This window comes from Bos mutus, chromosome 15 (genome assembly GCF_027580195.1).
Source record: "Bos mutus isolate GX-2022 chromosome 15, NWIPB_WYAK_1.1, whole genome shotgun sequence".
Taxonomy (NCBI): Eukaryota; Metazoa; Chordata; class Mammalia; order Artiodactyla; family Bovidae; genus Bos; species Bos mutus.
Window position 1 is genome coordinate 51,834,999 of NC_091631.1, and position 19,182 is coordinate 51,854,180.

At 47.3% G+C, this 19,182-nt stretch overlaps 1 protein-coding gene across 1 annotated transcript in view; it reads right to left on the reverse strand.

Moving 5' to 3' along the window:
* The window catches only part of CEP164 (centrosomal protein 164), a 79,857-nt gene that overhangs the window by 49,511 nt on the left and 11,164 nt on the right, over window positions 1-19,182 (reverse strand). The window contains 3 exon segments of the mRNA XM_070384154.1: window positions 303-458; window positions 8,411-8,621; window positions 17,863-17,974. Of these exon segments, the coding sequence (XP_070240255.1) occupies window positions 303-458; window positions 8,411-8,621; window positions 17,863-17,974 (479 nt within the window).

Sequence of the window (19,182 nt, forward strand, 5' to 3'; positions counted from 1 at the left end):
GAGCGAGGCCACCACGTCTGAGAAGCTGACCCAGCAGCTCCAGCTCACACTGGTCCCTCCCTGTCCAACTCCTACTGCCCTGGCCGCAGGGACCGGGAAATGAGCCCTGAGTCTCTCTGACCGTCCTCCACGGCCCACCCACGTTCAGCATCACCCAGGTGTGACTCACCTTCTTCCACACCATATGAGTGTTGAGGACTCAGCCTGTGCCCTCTATTTCTCGATGGGCCACGGCTCCTAGCAAGGAACACGGAGGCCCCACGGTAACTAACTACACTGTACACAGAAAAAAAAGCATTTACCAGCAAGAGTTCGCCGAGCTGACCAGACTCCACCGAGCTCCCCAGGCTCACACTCTGAGGTCCACGAAGAGCAGAAGGCGGGGCATCCACCAGGCCCCTTAATGGAGCCAGGCCCCCGAGAGGAACATGGACGGGGGCTAACGAGGAGCCCAGGGCCTGGGCAACAGAAAACATCCTGTTAGAAACCCAAGTAATCACAGGGCTCTAAGAGTGTGGAGATGGATGTAAAAATAAAACATCTAAATCCTGCCCGCTCAAGTTTAAACCACCTCCGTTCAGAGGCTGCTAAAGAAACACAACATCCAGAAGTCAGCATTGTGCCAACCACGTGAGAATCACGGGCTGGTTTCCCGATTCTCGTAACTCTGTGGCTATCTCCCAGCAAGCGTCTGGAAAAGCTATCTTCCACGTCTGGAAAAGCTGCAGAGGGCCCTGCTCTTCCCTTCTGAAGCCACAGAGGAAGCTGGGGAGGGGGTGGGGAGCAGAGACAAAAGCCTCATCTCCCAGCATGAGAAGACTCATACATAAAGCTGAAAACTGATGAATCAAGAAAAAGCAGCCTAAGCATATTATTTACAAATATGGAAGCAGACACCAGAATAAAGGCATTGCCAGGGTAGAGGTGGGAGGGGTACCCACACCGTAGAACTGCTATATTTTGTTTTGCACCTTTTGGCTTGTCTTGGCATTGTTTAATATGGGCATGTATTACTTTGATTAAAATGAATATTCACTTTGAAACACACCCATGAGGGTAATTCCCTGGTGGTCAAGTGGTTAGGGCCCCATGCTTCCACTGCAGGGGGCATGGGTTCAAGTCCTGCTCAGGAAACTAAGGTCCCACATGCCACACTGCATGGCCAAAAATAAGTTAAAAAAAAAAAAAAAACACATGAGAAACAGAAGAATTCTCTCTCTGCTCTCCTGAGGAGCAAAGAGGCTGGAGAGAGCTCAGCCAGAGGACTACTGCGGCCGCTCCTCTATCTATTCTCAGGATGGTGGGCTTCATGCCCATGAGGACTGGGGAGAGACACCAGAGAGATGGCAGAATTTGTGAGACTTGGGCCACTCATAGGATCTTGGATTCTCGGTTTACTCATCTGCAAGTCACAGATGATATGTGCATGCTACTTAAGGTCTGCTGAGAACTTCAAATGAGATACTGAATGTAAGAAGCACGTGTGCATGGCCCAGACTACCCCAGTGCATGTGTGCATGGCCCGGCTACCCCAGGGCATGTGTGCGTGGCCCGGGCTACCCCAGCGCGTGTGTGCATGATCCAGGCTACCCTAGCACGTGTGTGCGTGGCCCGGGCTACCCCAGCGCGTGTGTGCGTGATCCAGGCTACCCCAGTGCGTGTGTGTGTGATCCAGGCTACCCCAGCGCGTGTGTGCGTGATCCAGGCTACCCCAGCGCATGTGTGTGTGGCCAGAACTACCCCAGCGCATGTGTGCGTGATCCAGGCTACCCCAGCGCGTTGTGTGCGTGGCCAGGGCTACCCCAGAGTGTGTGTGCGTGATCCAGGCTACCCCAGCACGTGTGTACGTGGCCCGGGCTACCCCAGCACGTGTGTGCATAGCCCGGGCTACCCCAGCCACGTGTGTGCGTGGCCCGGGCTACTCCAGCGCGTGTGTGCGTGGCCCGGGCTACCCCAGCACGTGTGTGTGTGGTCCGGGCTACCCCAGCATGTGTGTGTGTAGCCTGGGCTACCCCAGTGCCATGGAACTGCTATCATAACAGATTAGTGTTACAATGGTCTGGACTTAGAAACTTAGAGGCAGGAGAGCATTTTGGTGATGGTTTACAATGAGCTCCTCAAAATCCATTTCTTAAACTTAAAATGTGTATAAAACAAAAATTCCATTCCACTCTAATCCCACAGTGACTGAAGAGAGAAAGGGGAACCTAAGGGGGTCAAGATGAGAGGTTCAGGTGGCCTATCTTCTTGCCTGAGGCCAGACCACTGGGTGGGTTCCAAACACAACCTGTTTCTGCCCGGGAAAGGCATTAGACTCTCAGTTGAAAGGTGACATGAGACCACCCACTGCCACCCTCCACCCCCGAAATCTTTGTATTGGGTTGGCTAAAAGTTCATTTGGGGTTTTCTGTATCATTTTATGGAAAAAGCCCAACTTTTTGGCCAACCCAAAGAGATTCCCAGTCATCTAGCCTGTTGCAGGGTATCTTCTCGAGGCAGAAAAGGAGCTGAAGATAATAAAACTGGCCAACACTGCCTGAGCCCTGGGCTCCTGGGTAAAAGCACCTGTCTCATTCCACTCTCAAAACCATCTGAAGTCCCAGTCCCCACAAGAGCAAATGGAGAATGGTGAGGTCAAGACCTCTGCCTGCCCCAAATCGCGGGGCCAGCAACCACAGGAGTAGATATGAGAAGCAGGGCAGTGTCTAAGCCAGTATCTCACACTGCTCCTGGCTGTGGCAGAAAAGGAGCCCAGGAGAGCTGCTCTGCGGTGCACCATGAGCAAACCTGACTGGCTCCTCCCAGCCGCCCAGCCCACCCAGCAGATCAGTGAGCAAAATTCTTCCCACACTGTATTAAGGGAAAATTACAGACTCCTGACATGGCTAATTTGCTGACGTGCTGGGGGCCTGAGGGAGGGAGACGTGCCCGCTGAGGGCTTTGTTCTCCCAGGCCTTTACCACATCAGCAGTTAGTAGGGAAATTATACATCCCTGGCTCCTAGCTGATCAGCTTCTATAGATGGCCATTAACTTTGGCTAAGAGTTGTGCATGGCGTTGTCCTTCAGAGCGGATAAACTTGCCGCCATTGAGCTAATTAAAACTTTGCAAGATAATCTGCAGCTTATCTGATGTTTATAGTGCTACAGGGGTTATTAGAGCTAACGGAGAACCCAGGCATGTCAGCAGTTAGGAACTGAGGTAGGAACTGAGTAAAGCCACAGCTGGGCAACAGCAAAAGAAGCCAGGGAAATGCAGATAAACCCCATGGTCTGTGTCTTATTTGACTTCTGAATGAAGACGGTGGTGACTCTTTAAAGGGACAAAGGGCCCCGAATGACAGGGCAAGCCCACTCTTTGGTAGATCCCACTAGGGGGAGAAGCGGTCTGTGCAAATTTGACACAGGCTATTCACAAGGTTCTGGAAGCCCTGGGAAGGAAGGAGCAGCAGCAGCCACTGAGCAGAAGAGAGTCCAGGTTTCGGTCTCTCCTCTCAGGTGGCGCTAGTTAAGAACCTGCATGTCAGTGCAGGAGACGTGAGAAGCTCAAGTTCAATTCCTGGGTCAGGAGAAGGGAATGGCAACCCACTCCAACATTCTTGCCAGGAAAATTCCATGGACAGAGGAGTCTGGTGGGCTACAGCCTATGGGATCACCAAGAGTCAGACACAACTGAGCAACTGAGCACATCATAGCCTCAGGACAGTATTAACTCTCTGTGCTAAGTCACTTCAGTCGGGTCTGAGTCTCTGTGACCCTAGGCACTGTAACTCACTAATTCTGTGTGATTCCGAGAAGGGACTAAGTTCAGAGGCTGGGGGCAGGGTGTCTACTTGGGAGGACCTCTCTATACTATCAGCTGATGGGGAAGGCTCCCAAATCCTGGAACAGTTCCTACATCTTGCATGAACACCATGATCTGTGCCACCTTACTCACCCTCAAAACAGATCATCTTCAGAGCATGTAAAGCACCCGTTAAGTACGGTCAGATCAAGGGAAGGGAAGCCCAGACACCCTCCACCCCCATCTTGTAGGTGATGGGGTAGAAGAAACAGGAAATGCATGTCATCCCACAAGATGGCCATCCCGGGTGGCTAAGGGCTCCCTGGTCACCGAGGAAGGACAGACAAAAGGAAAGCTGACCTGATGGCTGGGTTAAGATTGTCAGCACAACCTGCTCCCTCCCTGCCAAGTTCACTGGGCCTGATGGCCGTGATGCTCTCTGAGAAGCCTACCTGGTCGAGAAGCTGCATCTTGCCTGGCTCTGCCGCAAGCCCTCTGCTGGAACTCAGCTCGACCAGCCCCTGCGTGAGGGGGCTGCTGCCTGGCAGGAGACTACAGGCCTCCTGCGCGGCCGGGGCAACGTCCACTTCTGGAGGATGCTCCTGCGGCTCCGGCCCCCAAGGCAGAAGCCCAGAGTCCATGGCTCTGATGGCCTCGTGCTCACCCTCGCTAGACAGCCTGGAAGACTCGGCAGCCAGGCAGCAGATCACGCTGGCCAGGTCTTGGCCCGGCATCTCCTGCATACTCTCGGGCAACCCCAGACCCTCTAGCCGCCGGGAGATCTTGACCATCTGCAGGATGTGCTGGTAGAACCTCTGGTCCTCAGAGTAGTCTTCGCTCTCTGACTGCTCCTCAGTGGAGCTCTGCATGGGGAGCAGCTGGGGCGCCAGGAAGGCGCTGGGGTGCCGCTCTGTGGGCCCAGGGCCTGACTCACCCACGGCCCACTCAGATCCCCGCGGGCTCTGTAGGTCCCACGGAAAGTTGGTCACCTGCCCCAGGACCTCCGAGCCAAGGCGAGAGGCCAGGCTGCTGCTGCTGCTGCTGCCGCTGCTCTCCAAGTCAGGCTCACACCCACTTGGCCTCCTTTCCTCTTGGGGGGGCTCTGGAGAGCCTGGGGATGGGCTCTCCTCAATGGCAGGAGGCCCCCCAGGAGCAATCCCTGCAGGGGTGCTTTGGACCAGTTCTGAGGCTAGGGTATCAGGGGGTATTAGCAACAGCCCCTGGGGTGGACCTCCAGCTGAGGCCCCCAGAGCCTCAGGGTCATCAGGCTCGGTTTCCTTGCCGCCCCTGGAGGCGTCCTTATGGACAAGCTTGGAGACCTGCCCCATCCACAGTCCTGGGGCCTCTCTTCTCCTCCTGTCTCTGCCCACGCTCCCCACTTCTCCAGAAACGCCCTGCCAGCTCTGGTCTTCAGCTGGGCTGCTGTCTAACAAGAACTTGCTCTTCCCCGTGAGCAGCATGGGGTCAGAACAAGGGGACGGCGAGGGGGCGTCCTCGGGGGATGGTGAGGGAACGGGGCTCTGGCCCTTGTCCCCCCCAGGGCCAGTGGAGCTCCGTTTGGCCACGTCATGCCTGTGCTCCTCCCTTCTCAGCTGCGGGCCCTTGAGGGTCTCAGAAAGCTTTGCGTGGACAGAGGCCTGCGTCTTGCTCTCTAACGCATCCTGCCTGTTCTGGAAGGGCCAGGTGTTGTCAGGGCCCAGAGAGCCAGGTTTCAGCTGTCTGCTCCTCATCTCCAGCTCTTCTATTTCGGGGTCTGGAAACCCCAGGTAGATTTTCTCTGTCAGCGGCTGGGGTTTCTCCAGACCCTGCTGGTCACCTAATTCTGTCCTGCAGTGGGCTGGGGCCCTGCCTAAGATTTTCTCCACATCGGCAAAGATCTGGTGGGTTCGGGAAGCTTGGCCTTTGAAGAGTGGCTGCAGCTTGCTGGGCAGGGAGCCCGTGAGAGGCCTGGGGGTGTCACCCAGCACGCACGGGCTCTTCCCTTTCTTAAAGGAGCCCTCAGTTCTAGCTTGCGTCTCTCGGTCTAGGTCCAGATCAGCCAGCCCAGGTGCTGGGAGAGGGGATGGGCCACGGAGAAAGGAGGAAGAAGGCAGAAGGCCCTGCTCAGGCTGTGTTTCCTAGACGGGTATATAAAGAGGCAGAGAAAATGAAGACAAAGCACTGCTGACTTCTACTGGCTACCATAGATGCTGGCAAACCCTTAGCAGAAACCCACCCTCCATTCAAAGTAAAAACACAAACCAAAGAGGGAAGAAAAGCTAAAAACTCCCTTGGGCTTTGTTGTTTTCTAGGCTCTAGTTTCCTTATCTACAAAGAGACTTGACTAGATCCATGGCTCAGGAACCTTGCTCCCATGGCACCCTGGGGCCACCATAGTGGGTATGTGGTGGGGAAGGAGCATCACCTAGACCCCCACTCCCAGGTTCAACCAGAGCAGCTCCGCTTCTTTAGACACTGGCCCTCCACAGAGGAACTGATGTGAAGATGGCGTCACTACTAACAAAAAGTCTGAAAATCTCCAACTAGGTTATCCTGGAGGTACCATCAAGCTCTCAATTCTGTGACTGGTTAACTTCATAAAAATCCACCATTCTTATCAAGGACTATCAGAAATAATCTAAGAAGGGAAGGAAGAGGGGAAACATGAGCAGTGAGCTGAGCCTTGAACACTCAGACTAGGTCTTCTACCAGATGAGCTGGTGCAGCTCAAGAGAGGTCCACACAGTCAGGGAATCTTGGGGTAGGAAAAAAAAACCCCAAGGACTTCCCTAATGGTCCAGTGGTTAAGAAGCTGCCTGCCAGTGCAGGGACATGGGTTCAATCCCTGGTCCAGGAAGATCCCACATGGCACAGAGCAACTAAGCCGATGCATCGCCAACTACAGAGCCTGCACGCCACAACTAGAGAAGCCACGGCAAAGAGAAGCTTATACACTGTGACGAAGGTGGCCTCCAAAAATGCCCACGTGCAGCAAAGAAGACCTAGTGCAGCCGTAAAGAAAGAAAAAAGGAAAAATTCCTAAAAGATCAACCACATTCTTCAAATATGCACACTAAACTCCACCCGGCTCTCCTCCAGGAAGCCCAAAACACCTGAGCCCAGATCACCCACCTGGTCAGGTCTGCCTCCAAACAAACTCAAGTTTCAGGCACCTGTCCTGAGCCCTAAGATCCAGACTGGCAGCCCAGGCCTGTCCACTTGCCCTAAGCTCCTGAACCACAGGAGGAATCCTTTGTAACAGGGAGCTCCAGGAACTCAGTCAAATACCCAGAACCTAGGTCTATTACCCAACTCTCCAACACAGAACCCTCACTTCATTTCCTCTCTCACCTGCAGTCATGTCAGAGACTACCCAGATGCCGACTGTCATCTAAAATAGGCCCCGGCAGGAATTCCCCAATGGTCCAGTGGTTAAGACCACTTGCACACTTTCAGTGCAAGGGGAGTGGGTTCCATCCCTGGTCAGGGAACTAAGATCCCACACACCTCGTGATCAAAAATAAGAAACTAAAATAGTCTGGGATTAGTGAAAAGCCCATTATCCATCTTTGACCTTGCAAATACTTGCCATTAGAAAATTCAACCTCTTTGGAAATGACGTGTCCTCTTTTCTCCACCAGAAGAAATGGGTTTGCTATCTTATTTCTTAGAACCAAGACTAGTAATGTGGGGTAGGGGTGGGGGTATGGAGGAGGCCTATCGGTAGAGCTTGGAAATGATAAAAAGGATAAATTTATCAGCAACCATCCAGCACCAGAACTGACACCTTGGGAAGGAAGGCAAATGGGGGAATTTTTGCTGAGAAGCAAGCACAGGCGCCGGTGGGAAATAAAGACCATAAATAAGAGAGCAAATCAACCCGACCACTGAGAAGGTATTCCCAGTGCTTCCCGCCTGGCTGAACTGGGTTCCCAAGCCCCTCCCTCTCCTCAGCGTGGCCCACCTGCCTCACACCTGGAGGAGGGACACAGGACAGTAATGGGAAAGAGCACTTTCAAGTCTTGAGTGAAAAAGCTGCTTGGGGAATAAGGTAAGGGCATGCAATCAAACGTCGGTGTCTACCGCGAACCAAGGACGCCGGCTGCAAAGACCATCCACGGGGGCAGGTAAAGCCTCAGACGTTTCTCTTTGGATCCTGAAGCCACTGGTGTTCTGACAACCGAATTATGGCCCATCAGACATCCAGGAATTTGCACCACTAAGACGCACGATGAATCCACCCGGGGCAGGCCTGGCTTGGAAAGGAGAGGGGACGCACTTGCTCCTCCAGGCTCTCTGGCCTCCGCCAACTGCTCTCTGTGACCCGACTCTCCATAGAGGCAGACAGCATCAATTCTCGGACAACTGCAAAACCCTGTCCCCAGTCGGGCCCTCGCTCACTGACACTATTATGTTATATATGCCTCCCAATAGGGAGGGGGGCAGAAACTGCTTAGCAATAGTAAGCACTAGTTCTAGAAGCTAAAAGGAAAATCTGCCAGAAAACAGATACAATTCAGATGATGTACTATCACAAAATTACTACTGTTGTTGGTCTTAATCTCCCAGCTGTAAACAGCCAGAGGTTCCCAATACCCCCTCAGGTTTCAGGCCTGGTCTCTCTGGGAGCTGGCACCCACTAACTCACCAGGGGACTCTTGGAGGTCTCTTTATCCTTCTTGTCTTTCTTTTCCTTTTCCTTTTTCTTTTTCTTTTCTTTCTTCTTAGTGGCCCCAGGAGTTGACAGCTTGCCCCGCTCTTGGATCACCAGGTTCCGATAGTGTTCATCACAGGGGTGGTCCCATGTGGACTGCCCGTTGGCAAAGTTGAAATAGTAAATATCACCTGTGATGTCCTGGCTGGGGGATGAGCAGAGGTCACAAGTTAGTCCCTGCTCAGGTCCAAAGCTACCCAGCAAAAAAGAAAAACAACAAGGAAGCAGAGAAGAGGGAAGAATTGTGGGGAGAGGGAACGAGGGAGAGAGGAAAAAGAAGAGAAGAATTAACACAAAATTGGCTAGATTTGGCTAAGAATAAGGAGTTAGGTTAGAAACAACCAATTAGGATATTAAGGACTTCTCACATGGAGATATTTAATCATTAGGTTTCCTGAGAATTCATGCTAGACTAAAGAAGGGAAACCTGATTTCAGATGGATAAATACAAACACTATGATGTCTTGGAGATAAATTCTAGGATAGATGTTGCTTTATATTTTCATAAATGATCTAAAGAAAAAAGATATGTTGTGAAAGTTCTGATTTTCAGAAATACATAAGAGGCAACAATCCAAGTTAGTGCAGTCAATCAACAATAAAAGAAAATAATGTAGGTGGGCCTCAAGAATCTGTTTCAGTATGGCGAAAATAAGTCTAAAATAAGTCATTCATCCCATCCACCATTATCAGTAATCCATTAGGACAGCTAATAGGAAAAAACCCATCACAATAGCAATCAATGTGAAAGATAAAATACCCAGGAATAAACAGTGTGTGCAAGACCTTCATAAAGTTCCACTGAAAATTCGGGGCAGGGGGGAACAACTGGTAAGACACCCCGTGTTCCTGAATAGGATTCAAATCTGTAAACATGACAGTAATCCTCAAATTAATATATAAATCCAATACAATTCTAATCAGGCTCCTTATGAAACTGGACCTTGTCTTGGCCAAGAAGCACACGAGAAGATGTTCAACATCACTCAACATTAAGGAAATGAAAATTAAAACCACCATGAAGTGCCACTTCACACCCATTAACACAACTATTATCAAAAGAGCAGAAAATGACAAGCGCTGGCGAGGATGCAGAGAAACTGGAACTCTTGTACACTCCTGGTGGGAACGTACAACAGTATAGCCAAAGTGAGCAACAGTGCGACAGGTCCTCAAAAAGTTAGAATTGTGGTCCAGTGGTTAAGAATCGGCCTGCCAATGCAGGGGACACGGGTTCAATCCCTGGTCCAGGAAGATCGCACACGCCACAGAACAACTAAGCCCGTGTGCCACACCTACTGAAGCCCCGCACCCTAACGCCCATGCTCCGCAGCAAGAGACGCCACCACAACGCGAAGCCTGCGCGCCACAGCTCGAGTGGCCCCTGCTCTCTGCAACCAAATGCCTGCGCCCAGCAACGAAGACCCAGTGCAGTCAGAAATAAAGATAAAGTTTAAAGATATAGCATGATATTAGAAATCTGAATTACCATATAAACCAGCAATTCTACCCCTGGGTGTACACTCAAAAAAATTGAAAGCAGAAATTCAAACAGGTTATTTGTACACCGATGTTCACAGCAGCGTTATTCACATAGCCAACAGAAAGAGAAATTCTCAGAGGCCAGAAACAGAAAGCAAGCATGAAATCTGAGTAATAAGTGCATGAACTGACAGGATCTGACCTGGATATAGGCCCAGGGAACTTGAGTTTAAATGCCAATCTGGAACAAAATGTGGCCTTAGGGCGTCGTAAGTTTGGAAACTAAAACTTAGACCCTAGATATTTCTGGGGCTCTTCAGGCTGTTCTCACCATGAATAGAAAGCCCTAGTGGGCCACGAGGAAGCACATTGCCCACTCCAGGTTCTAGGGGGCAAAATAAAATTTAATGAAAAACTGAAACCCCAAGACATATGTAGATAGAGTCCAAAATGTGGTAAGAAAATGCCAGGTCCAGGAAATTAATGTAAAAATTTAGTCCTAAAGCACTAAAGAATCCTTGGCAGAAACCCCTATAAGGCTACTCAACAACCCAGGAATGAGACACTCACAGAAAATAAACTTCTGCAGAAAGTGAATTCACAAAATGCACAATAAATAATTACACACCATGTGAGGAAACACTTCACCTTGAGGGAGAATCAGTAACACAATGAAAAGAAGGACTGGGAGTAGACAACAAAAAGAAGACTGAAAAACAACAGTATTTAAACTTACTGGAGGGAGAAAAGGAAGAGAATCCATAATGAAAGAACAGACCTCTCTAAAAATAAATAAATAAACCTACACATATCGTAAAGAGCGTAAGAGGACTTCCCTGGTGGTCCAGTGGTTACGACTCCACACTCCTAATGCCGGGGGCCTGGGCTCAATCCCTGGCCAGGGAACTAAGATCCCACACGCCCCAACTAAACTCACACACCACAACTAGAGAAGCGGACATGCCACAGCAAAGACCCACTGCAGCCAAAATGAAAAATAAAATTAAAAAAAAAAAAAGAAAATAAGAGAACTTGTAGGAATTCGTAGTCATTAAGTTCAAAACAAACAAACAAAAAATAACACGTTGGTTAAGCAGCAGATTTGCTATAGAAGAAACAAATAGTGAATTGGGAAATATATATGCTAAAAAAATATATAAAGTCATTTTTAAAATATGAAACAGAAGTTAAGAGACATAGTGGATAAAAATAACTAGGTCTAATAATATTTATAGTAAGAGTTCTAGAAAAGAAAGTGATAATGGTTGAGAAGTTTTCAAAATTAAAGAGACATGAGTCCTCAGAGCAAGAAAGCATTCCAATTCCTGTACACAGTAAATAAAAGTGAATCCACACCTAGATATACTGTAGTGAAATTACAGGACACCAAAGATTAAAAACAAAATAATGAAAACAACCAGAGGGGGGAAAAATTGATTACCTACAGAGGAACAACTAATAAAGCCAAAAAACATGTCTTATTAGCAAACCCAGCAGACAGAAGATAATGGTACACAACATACAATATTGTCAAAGGGCTGTTTGACAGATCTGCATGCAACTAAACCATTATTCAGGAGTGAGACCAGGAAATTCCCTTGTGGTCCAGTGGGTGGAACTCGGCACTTTCACAGTCAGGGCCCTGGATCAACCCCTGGGTGGGGAACAGCGAGACCAGACAACAATTACTCAAGACACGGGAAGATCAACACATTTAGCATGCTTGATAAAAAGGACATTTAAGAAAAAAACAGACTCACAGACAAATTAGTTTGGTATTAACAGATACAACAAGGTCCTACTGTTTAGCTCAAGGAACTGTATTCAATATTCTGTAGTAAACCATAATGGAAAAGGACATAAAAAAATATTTCTTATATATATATAAATACACACACACACATATACACATAACTGAATCATTTTGCTGTATACCAGAAATTAACACAAAAATGTAAATCACTATACTTCATTCTAAAAAACGAGAGACCACATTCTTTTCAAGCACACATAAAACATTTAGGTAAGCAGGATCAATTACTGAACCAGAAAAGAATTCTGTAACAGCATGTAACAGAGAATAGATATAATGAACAAATAAAATTGGAAATCAATAATTCAAAAAATACCCATCTCCATCTCATCTCCTTCAAGCTATTATTTTGGAGAAAAGATACTTAACAAAATTTTAATAAATGAAATGCAATAATATGTAACCATTATCAAGCAGTTTACCCCAAGAAAGTAAGGTCAGTTTAACAACTGAAAGTCAATCAATATAATTGACCGTATTAACAGACCAATATAGAAAAATCATGATTCTTCTGTATATGCAGATGCATATATAGATGCAGAAAAAAACATTTGACAAAATTCAATATCCATTTTGGATTTAAACTCTCAACAAGCTAGGAATGCAAGGGAACTTCTTATCCTGACACAGGACATTTAGAAAACCCTACAGTTAACACTGGCTAACATCACACTCAGTGGTGAAAGACTTATGGGAAATTCTTCCCCTTAAGATCAGAAATAAGCCTAAAATATTCATCGTCACCATTTCTATTCAACTGTATTAAAGGTTCCAGGCAGTATAATAAGGCAAGAAATAGAAATATAAGATATCCAGGTTAGAAAAGAACATTGAAAAAACGTCTTCCCAGAAGACATACTATCTATGTAGAAAATTCTATAGAATCTACAAAAAAAGCTACTAGAACTAACATAAGTTTAGCAAGGTTGCAGGCTAGAAGATCAGTATACAAAAATCAATTCTATTTTATATGAATGCAACCAACACTTGGAAATTGACATTTTAAAAGATAACATTTATAAACATAATGGAAAAGAATATTAAAAAGAATGGATGTATATTTATAAGTGAATCACTTTGCTGTACAGAATTAATACATCATAAATCAACTATACTTCGATAACAAAAATAAATACAAGATACCATTTACAGAAGCATCAAAAAAGGAGATAAATCTGACAAAATATGGGCAAGATGTATAAACTAGAAACTAGAAAAGATTTCTTAGCAATATTAAAGAAAGCCTAAATAAATGGAAACAGACTGTGTTCATGGGTTGGAAAACTCAATATTGTTTAAGATGTCAGTCCTCTCAAACTGATTTATAGACTCAGTGCAATTTCAGTCAAAACCCTAAACAGGATTTTTTATAGAAATTGACAAGCTGATTCTAAAATTCATACAGAAATGCAAGGGACCTAGACTACAACTTTGAAAATGGAGAACAAAGTTGCAGAATTTACTCTAAATGACATTGCTGCTGCTGCTGCTAAGTCGCTTCAGTCGTGTCCGACTCTGTGCGACCCCATAGACGGCAGCCCACCAGGCTCCCCCGTCCCTGGGATTCTCCAGGCAAGAACACTGGAGCGGGTTGCCATTTCCTTCTCCAATGCATGAAAGTGAAAAGTGAAAGTGAAGTCATTCAGTTGTGTCCGACTCCTAGCGACCCCATGGACTGCAGCCTACCAGGCTCCTCTGTTCATGGGATTCTCCAGGCAAGAGTACTGGAGTGGGGTGCCATTGCCTTCTCTGCTAAATGACATTAAGATGTATAATAAAGCTACAGTAACCCAGACAGCATGGTATCTGTGTAAAGGTAGACAAACAGACCAATGGAAAACAACAGAGAATCCAGACCCGGAAGGAACTCCCCAAGTGACAGCAATTACTCATAGGATTGGGGAGTGTAAGGGTAAAAGCAGACACATATACATAAGTTTCTTTTTTTTTTTTAAGTAGAAGTAGAAATAAGTTTATAGAAATGAGATAATTTTTTCAGTATACAGCATGATGATTTGATAAACTTCTTTACTATGAAATGACCACCACAGCAGGGTTAGTTAACACCTCTACTACCTCCATAGTCACCATTTTTCTTTTGTGGTGAGAATATTTCAGATCTGGGACTTCCCTGGTGGTCCACTGGCTAAGACTCCATGCTCCCAGTGCAGGGGGCCTGGGTTCGATTCCTGGTCAGGGAACTAGACCCCACATGCCACAGCTAAGAGTTCGCATGTAGCAAGAAAGATCCCACGTGCCCCAACGAAGACTAAAGATTCTACGTGCCACAACTAAGACCCAGCACAGCCAAATAAATACATTAAAAAAAAAAAAAGAAAGAAAAAGAATAAAGAGATTAATGATGAGGCAAATGTGGCTAACACGATGGATACTGGAGACCAACAGAAACCACTACCCTACAAACACAACCATGAAGCCCCAGCGCCTGGAATACCATGCACAGCGCTGACGGCTTTCCTACAAGAAAGATGTCATGAACTGGAGGAGGTCCAAGGAAAAGCAGCTAAAAAGGTCCAGAGAACAGGGAACCTGCCACGCAAGAAGCTGGAAGGATTAGGCCTCTGAAGCGGCAATGAGTGAGGCTACAATTGCAGTCATTTTGAAACATAGCCAATGCATTCAGTGGTTCAGGAAAGAAGAGAATCATCACACCCTGTACACACGAATGCACAATCCCAGCAGAAGACACCACCCCTCCGGGACATCTGAGGGCTAGTGTGGGACAAAGGAAATCCCACTCTTTGGTACAAAACTCAGGTGACTTACTGTAGGGAGGCAGCGTGGAGAGAGCTCTGTGTACACGAGGAAGACAGAGCTGGGTCTCCAAGAGTGAAAATCCTGGTTTGTGGGGAGGCGGGGGGGAGACAGAGGTGGATGGCAGCGGCTGCGCCACCTCAGCCAGTCTGATCCTCACCGTCAACCTCTGTTCACCCGAGATGACCTAAGTGAATGCCTGTTCCTCACAATTCAGAGCTCAAACTGAAACTGCAAACATGGACCCGCTCATGAACAGGTCACACAAGTTCAGGGCTGGGCAGTCCAGGGAGACAGAAACCGCTGCCAGTCTGTGTCACCGCACGCAAACCTCTCCAACGCCAGCATCCACTCTGGACACGCTGACGAGGTCCCAGTATTGTCACTCTCCATCTCAGTCAGCAAAGAATAACAGTGACACCTCCTCCGTGTGCTGAAACAGATGATGGCGCTCGAAAGCTTGATGCAGGGCAGCAGCTGAGATCCTGGGACCCTGGAAGTCTGTGCTGAGACCCTCCGGGACCAGAAAGGTAACCTGGCTGCTGTTGTTCAGTCGCTCGGTCGTGTCCAACTCTGCAACTCCATGGACTGCAGCACACCAGGCTTCCCTGTTCACCATCTCTCGGAGTTTGCTGAAACTCATGTCCATTGAGTCGGTGATGCCATCCAGCCATCCAGCCATATTGCCCCTTCTCCTCCTGCCTTCAATCTTTCCCAGCATCAGGGTCTTTTCTAATGAGTCAGTTCCTCACATCAGGTGGCCAGAGTACAGGAGCTTCAGCATCAGTCCTTCCAGTGAATATTCAGGGTTGATTTCCTTTAGGATTGACTGGTTTGATCTCCTTGCACTCCACAGGACTCTCCAACATCACAGTTCTTCTCCAATGTCACAGTTCGAAAGCATCAATTCTTCAGTGCTCAGCCTTCTTTATGGTCCAACTCTCACATCTGTACATGACTACTGGAAAAACCATAGCTTTGACTATACAGACCTTTGTCAGCAAAGTAATGTCTCTTCTTTTTAACACACTGTTGAGATTTGGCATAGCTTTTCTTCCAAGGAGCAAGCATCTTTTAATTTCATGGCTGCAGTCACCATCTGCAGTGATTTTGGAACCCAAGAAAATAAAGTCTCTCACTGTTCCCATTGTTTCCTCATCTATTTACCATGAAATGATGGGACTGACATCTGCTGGATCATCGAAAAAATGAGTGAGTTCCAAAAAAATCTACTTTTGCTTTATTGACCATGCCAAAGCCTTTGACTGTGTGGATCACAATAAACTGTGGAAAATTCTTAAAGAGATGGGAATGCCAGACCACCTGACCTGCCTCTTGAGAAATCTGTATGCAGGTCAAAAAGCAACAGTTAGAATTGTACATGGAACAACAGACTGGTTCCAAATTGGGAAAGGAGTACGTCAAGGCTGTATATTGTCACCCTGCTTATTTAACTTGTATGCAGAGTACATCATTTGAAATGCCAAGCTGGATGAAGCACAAGCTGGAATCAAGATTGCTGGGAGAAATATCAATAACCTCAGATATGCAGATGACATCACACTTATGGCAGAAAGCGAAGAACTAAAGAGCCTCTTGATGAGAGAGAAAGAGGAGAGTGAAAAAGTTGGCTTAAAACTCAACATTCAGAAAAATAAGATCATGGCATCTGGTCCCATCACTTCATGGCAAACAGATAGGGAAACAATGGAAACTGTGAGAGACTGTTTTCTGGGGCTCCAAAATCACTGCAGATGGTGATTGCAGCCATGAAATTAAAAGACGCTTGCTCCTTGGAAGAAAAGCTATGACCAACCTACACAGCATATTAAAAAGCAGAGACATTACACTGCCAACAGAAGTCCATCTAGTCAAAGCTATGGTTTTTCCAGTGGTCATGTATGGATGTGAGAGTTGGACTATAAAGAAAGCTGAGTGTCGAAGAATTCATGCTCCTGAACTGTGGTGTTGAGAGTCCCTTGGACTGCAAGGAGATCAAACCAGTCAATCCTAAAGGAAATCAGTCCTGAATATTCACTGGAAGGACTGACGCTGAAGCTCCAATACTTTGGTCAGCTGATGCGAAGAAGTGACTCATTGGAAAAGACCCTGATGCTGGGAAAGATTGAAGGCGGGAGGAGAAGGGGTCGACAGAGGATGAGATGGTTGGATGGCATTACCAACGCGATGGACATGAATTTGAGTAAGCGCTGGGAGTTGGTGATGCGCAGGGAGGACTGGCGTGCTGCAGTCCATGGGGTCGCAAAGAGTCGGACACGACTGAGCGACTGGACTGAACTGATGGGACTGGATGCCATGATCTTCTTTTTTTGAATGCTGAATTTCAAACCAGCTTTTTCACTCTCCTCTTTCACTTTCATCAAGAGGCTCTTTAGTTCCTCTTTGCTTTCTGCCATAAGAGTGGTGTCATCTGCATATCTGAGGTTATTGATATTTCTCCTGGCAACCTTGATTACAGCTTGTGCTTCATCCAGCCCGGCGTTTCGCATGATGTACTCTGCATGGAAGTTGAACAAGCAGGGTGACAATATACAGCCTTGACGCACTCCTTTTCCAATTTGGGACCAGTCCATAGTCCCATGTCCAGTTCTAATTGTTGCTTCTTGAACTGCACACAGGTTTCTCAGGAGGCAGGTGAGGCGGTCTGGTATTCCCATCTCTAAGAATTTTCCACAGTTTTTTGTGATCCACACAGTCAAAGGTTTTAGTGTAGTCAAGGAAGCAGTTTTTTTTTCTGAATTCCCTTACCTTTTCTATGATCCAACAGATGTTGGCAATTTGATCTCTGGTTCCTCTGCCTTTTCTAAATCCAGTTTGAACATGTGGAAGTTCTTGGTTCATGTACTGTTGAAGCCTAGCTTGGAGAATTTTGAGCATTACTTTGCTAGCATATGAAATGAGTGTAATTATGCAGTAGTTTGAACATTCTTTGGGAAAAAAAAGAAAGGTGATCTGGGCTCCAGCCCAAAGCATCAGGCAGCCCAGCAGAGGGATGGCCCACTGCTGTTTCCAATTCTATGCAGGACAGGCTTCAAAAGGTGGCCAAAGGATTTCCCTGGTAGTCCAGTGGCTAAGACTCCATGCTCCCAACGCGAGGAGCCCAGGTTCAATCCCTGGTCAAGGAACCGGATCCCACATGCCACAACTAAGGTTAAAGACTCACAACTAAGACCTGATACAGCCAAATAAATGAATAAAAATGAACATTAAAAAAAAAAAAGGTAGCCAGTTAAAGCTGATCTCCTCCCTCTGCCACACAGGTCAAGCCAGAGGGCCACACCCACGCTGAACTCACCATGGTTTCCACTCCACAGGCAGTGGGGCCACAATGCCCTCCCGCGCCAGCCACATCAGCTGTGGTTCCTTTATCGGATCAATGCCAATCTCTCTGGCAAATTCAAGAATTTCTGCAAGGAGGGGCAGGGAGGTGTCAAGGTAAGAGAGGTGGGAGTAGGAGGGGGTGGGTACAAAGAAGGAAAAATCACAATCAGTCTTGGGAGATAATGAGAGAGATATATTGGTCTCTGGCCCCAGTTCCTGACTCTGAGCTCCTACATCTTGTGCAATTTCCTGAGTGATGGGAGGGTCTTCCGTCCCAATGAGGCAACTCTGGGTGGGCTCCTGGGTGCAACCTGGTCACCAGGAAGACCAGTCATGATTAGAAGCTTGGAACTTTCAGTCTCATTGCCTCCATTCTCTAGGGAGGGGCTATAAAATGAGTTAGTAGGCGATCATACCTACATGATGAAGCCTCCATAAAAATCCCTAAACTTGGGTTCAGAGAGCTCCCAACACTTCCACGTGCCAGTAGAGTGTCACATCCCAGCTCCACCAGGACAGGAGCTCCAGTAATTGGAACCCTCCCAGGTCTTGCCCTATGTACCTCTTCATCTGGCTGTTCACCTCTACCCTTTATCCTGTCCTTTTTGGGCTTCCCTGGTAGCTCAGCTGGTAAAGAATCTGCCTGCAATGCAGGAGACCCGTTTGATTCCTGGGTCAGGAAGATCCACTGGAGAAGGGATAGGCTACCCACTCCAGTATTCCTGGGCTTCCCTTGTGGCTCAAATGGTAAAGAATCTGCCTGCAATGCAGGAGACCTGGGTTCAATTCCTGGTTTGGGAAGATTCCCCAGAGAAGGGAAAGGCTATCCACTCCAGTATTCTGGCTTGGAGAATTCCATGGACTCTGTAGTCCATGGGGTTGCAAAAAGTCAGACACAGCTGAGTGACTTTCACTTTGTGGGTCATTTCAGTGGAGGATTTTGGACGCTGACATACCCAGGGACTAGGAAAGGCAAAAAGGACCAGCTGAAATGTAGCTAGCCAAGGACTGTGTGTTCGTTAATTTCACAAATATCTTCTGAGTGCCTTCTATGTGCCAGTCACCATGTGCCAAGACTACAAGAGAAATGGAGCTGACATGCTGGTAGAAGAAACAGCCAGTAATGACATAAACAGAAAACTAGACAAGGAATTAAAGCTTCTGATAAACATAATGAAGGCAGTGAGTGAGGTATGAGACAGAGTGTCGAGGTAGAGGGGCACTCCTTTAGAATGAGTGGTCCAAAAATCTCTCAGAATGGTGACGCTTAACCAATTCTGTGGGAAACAAAGAA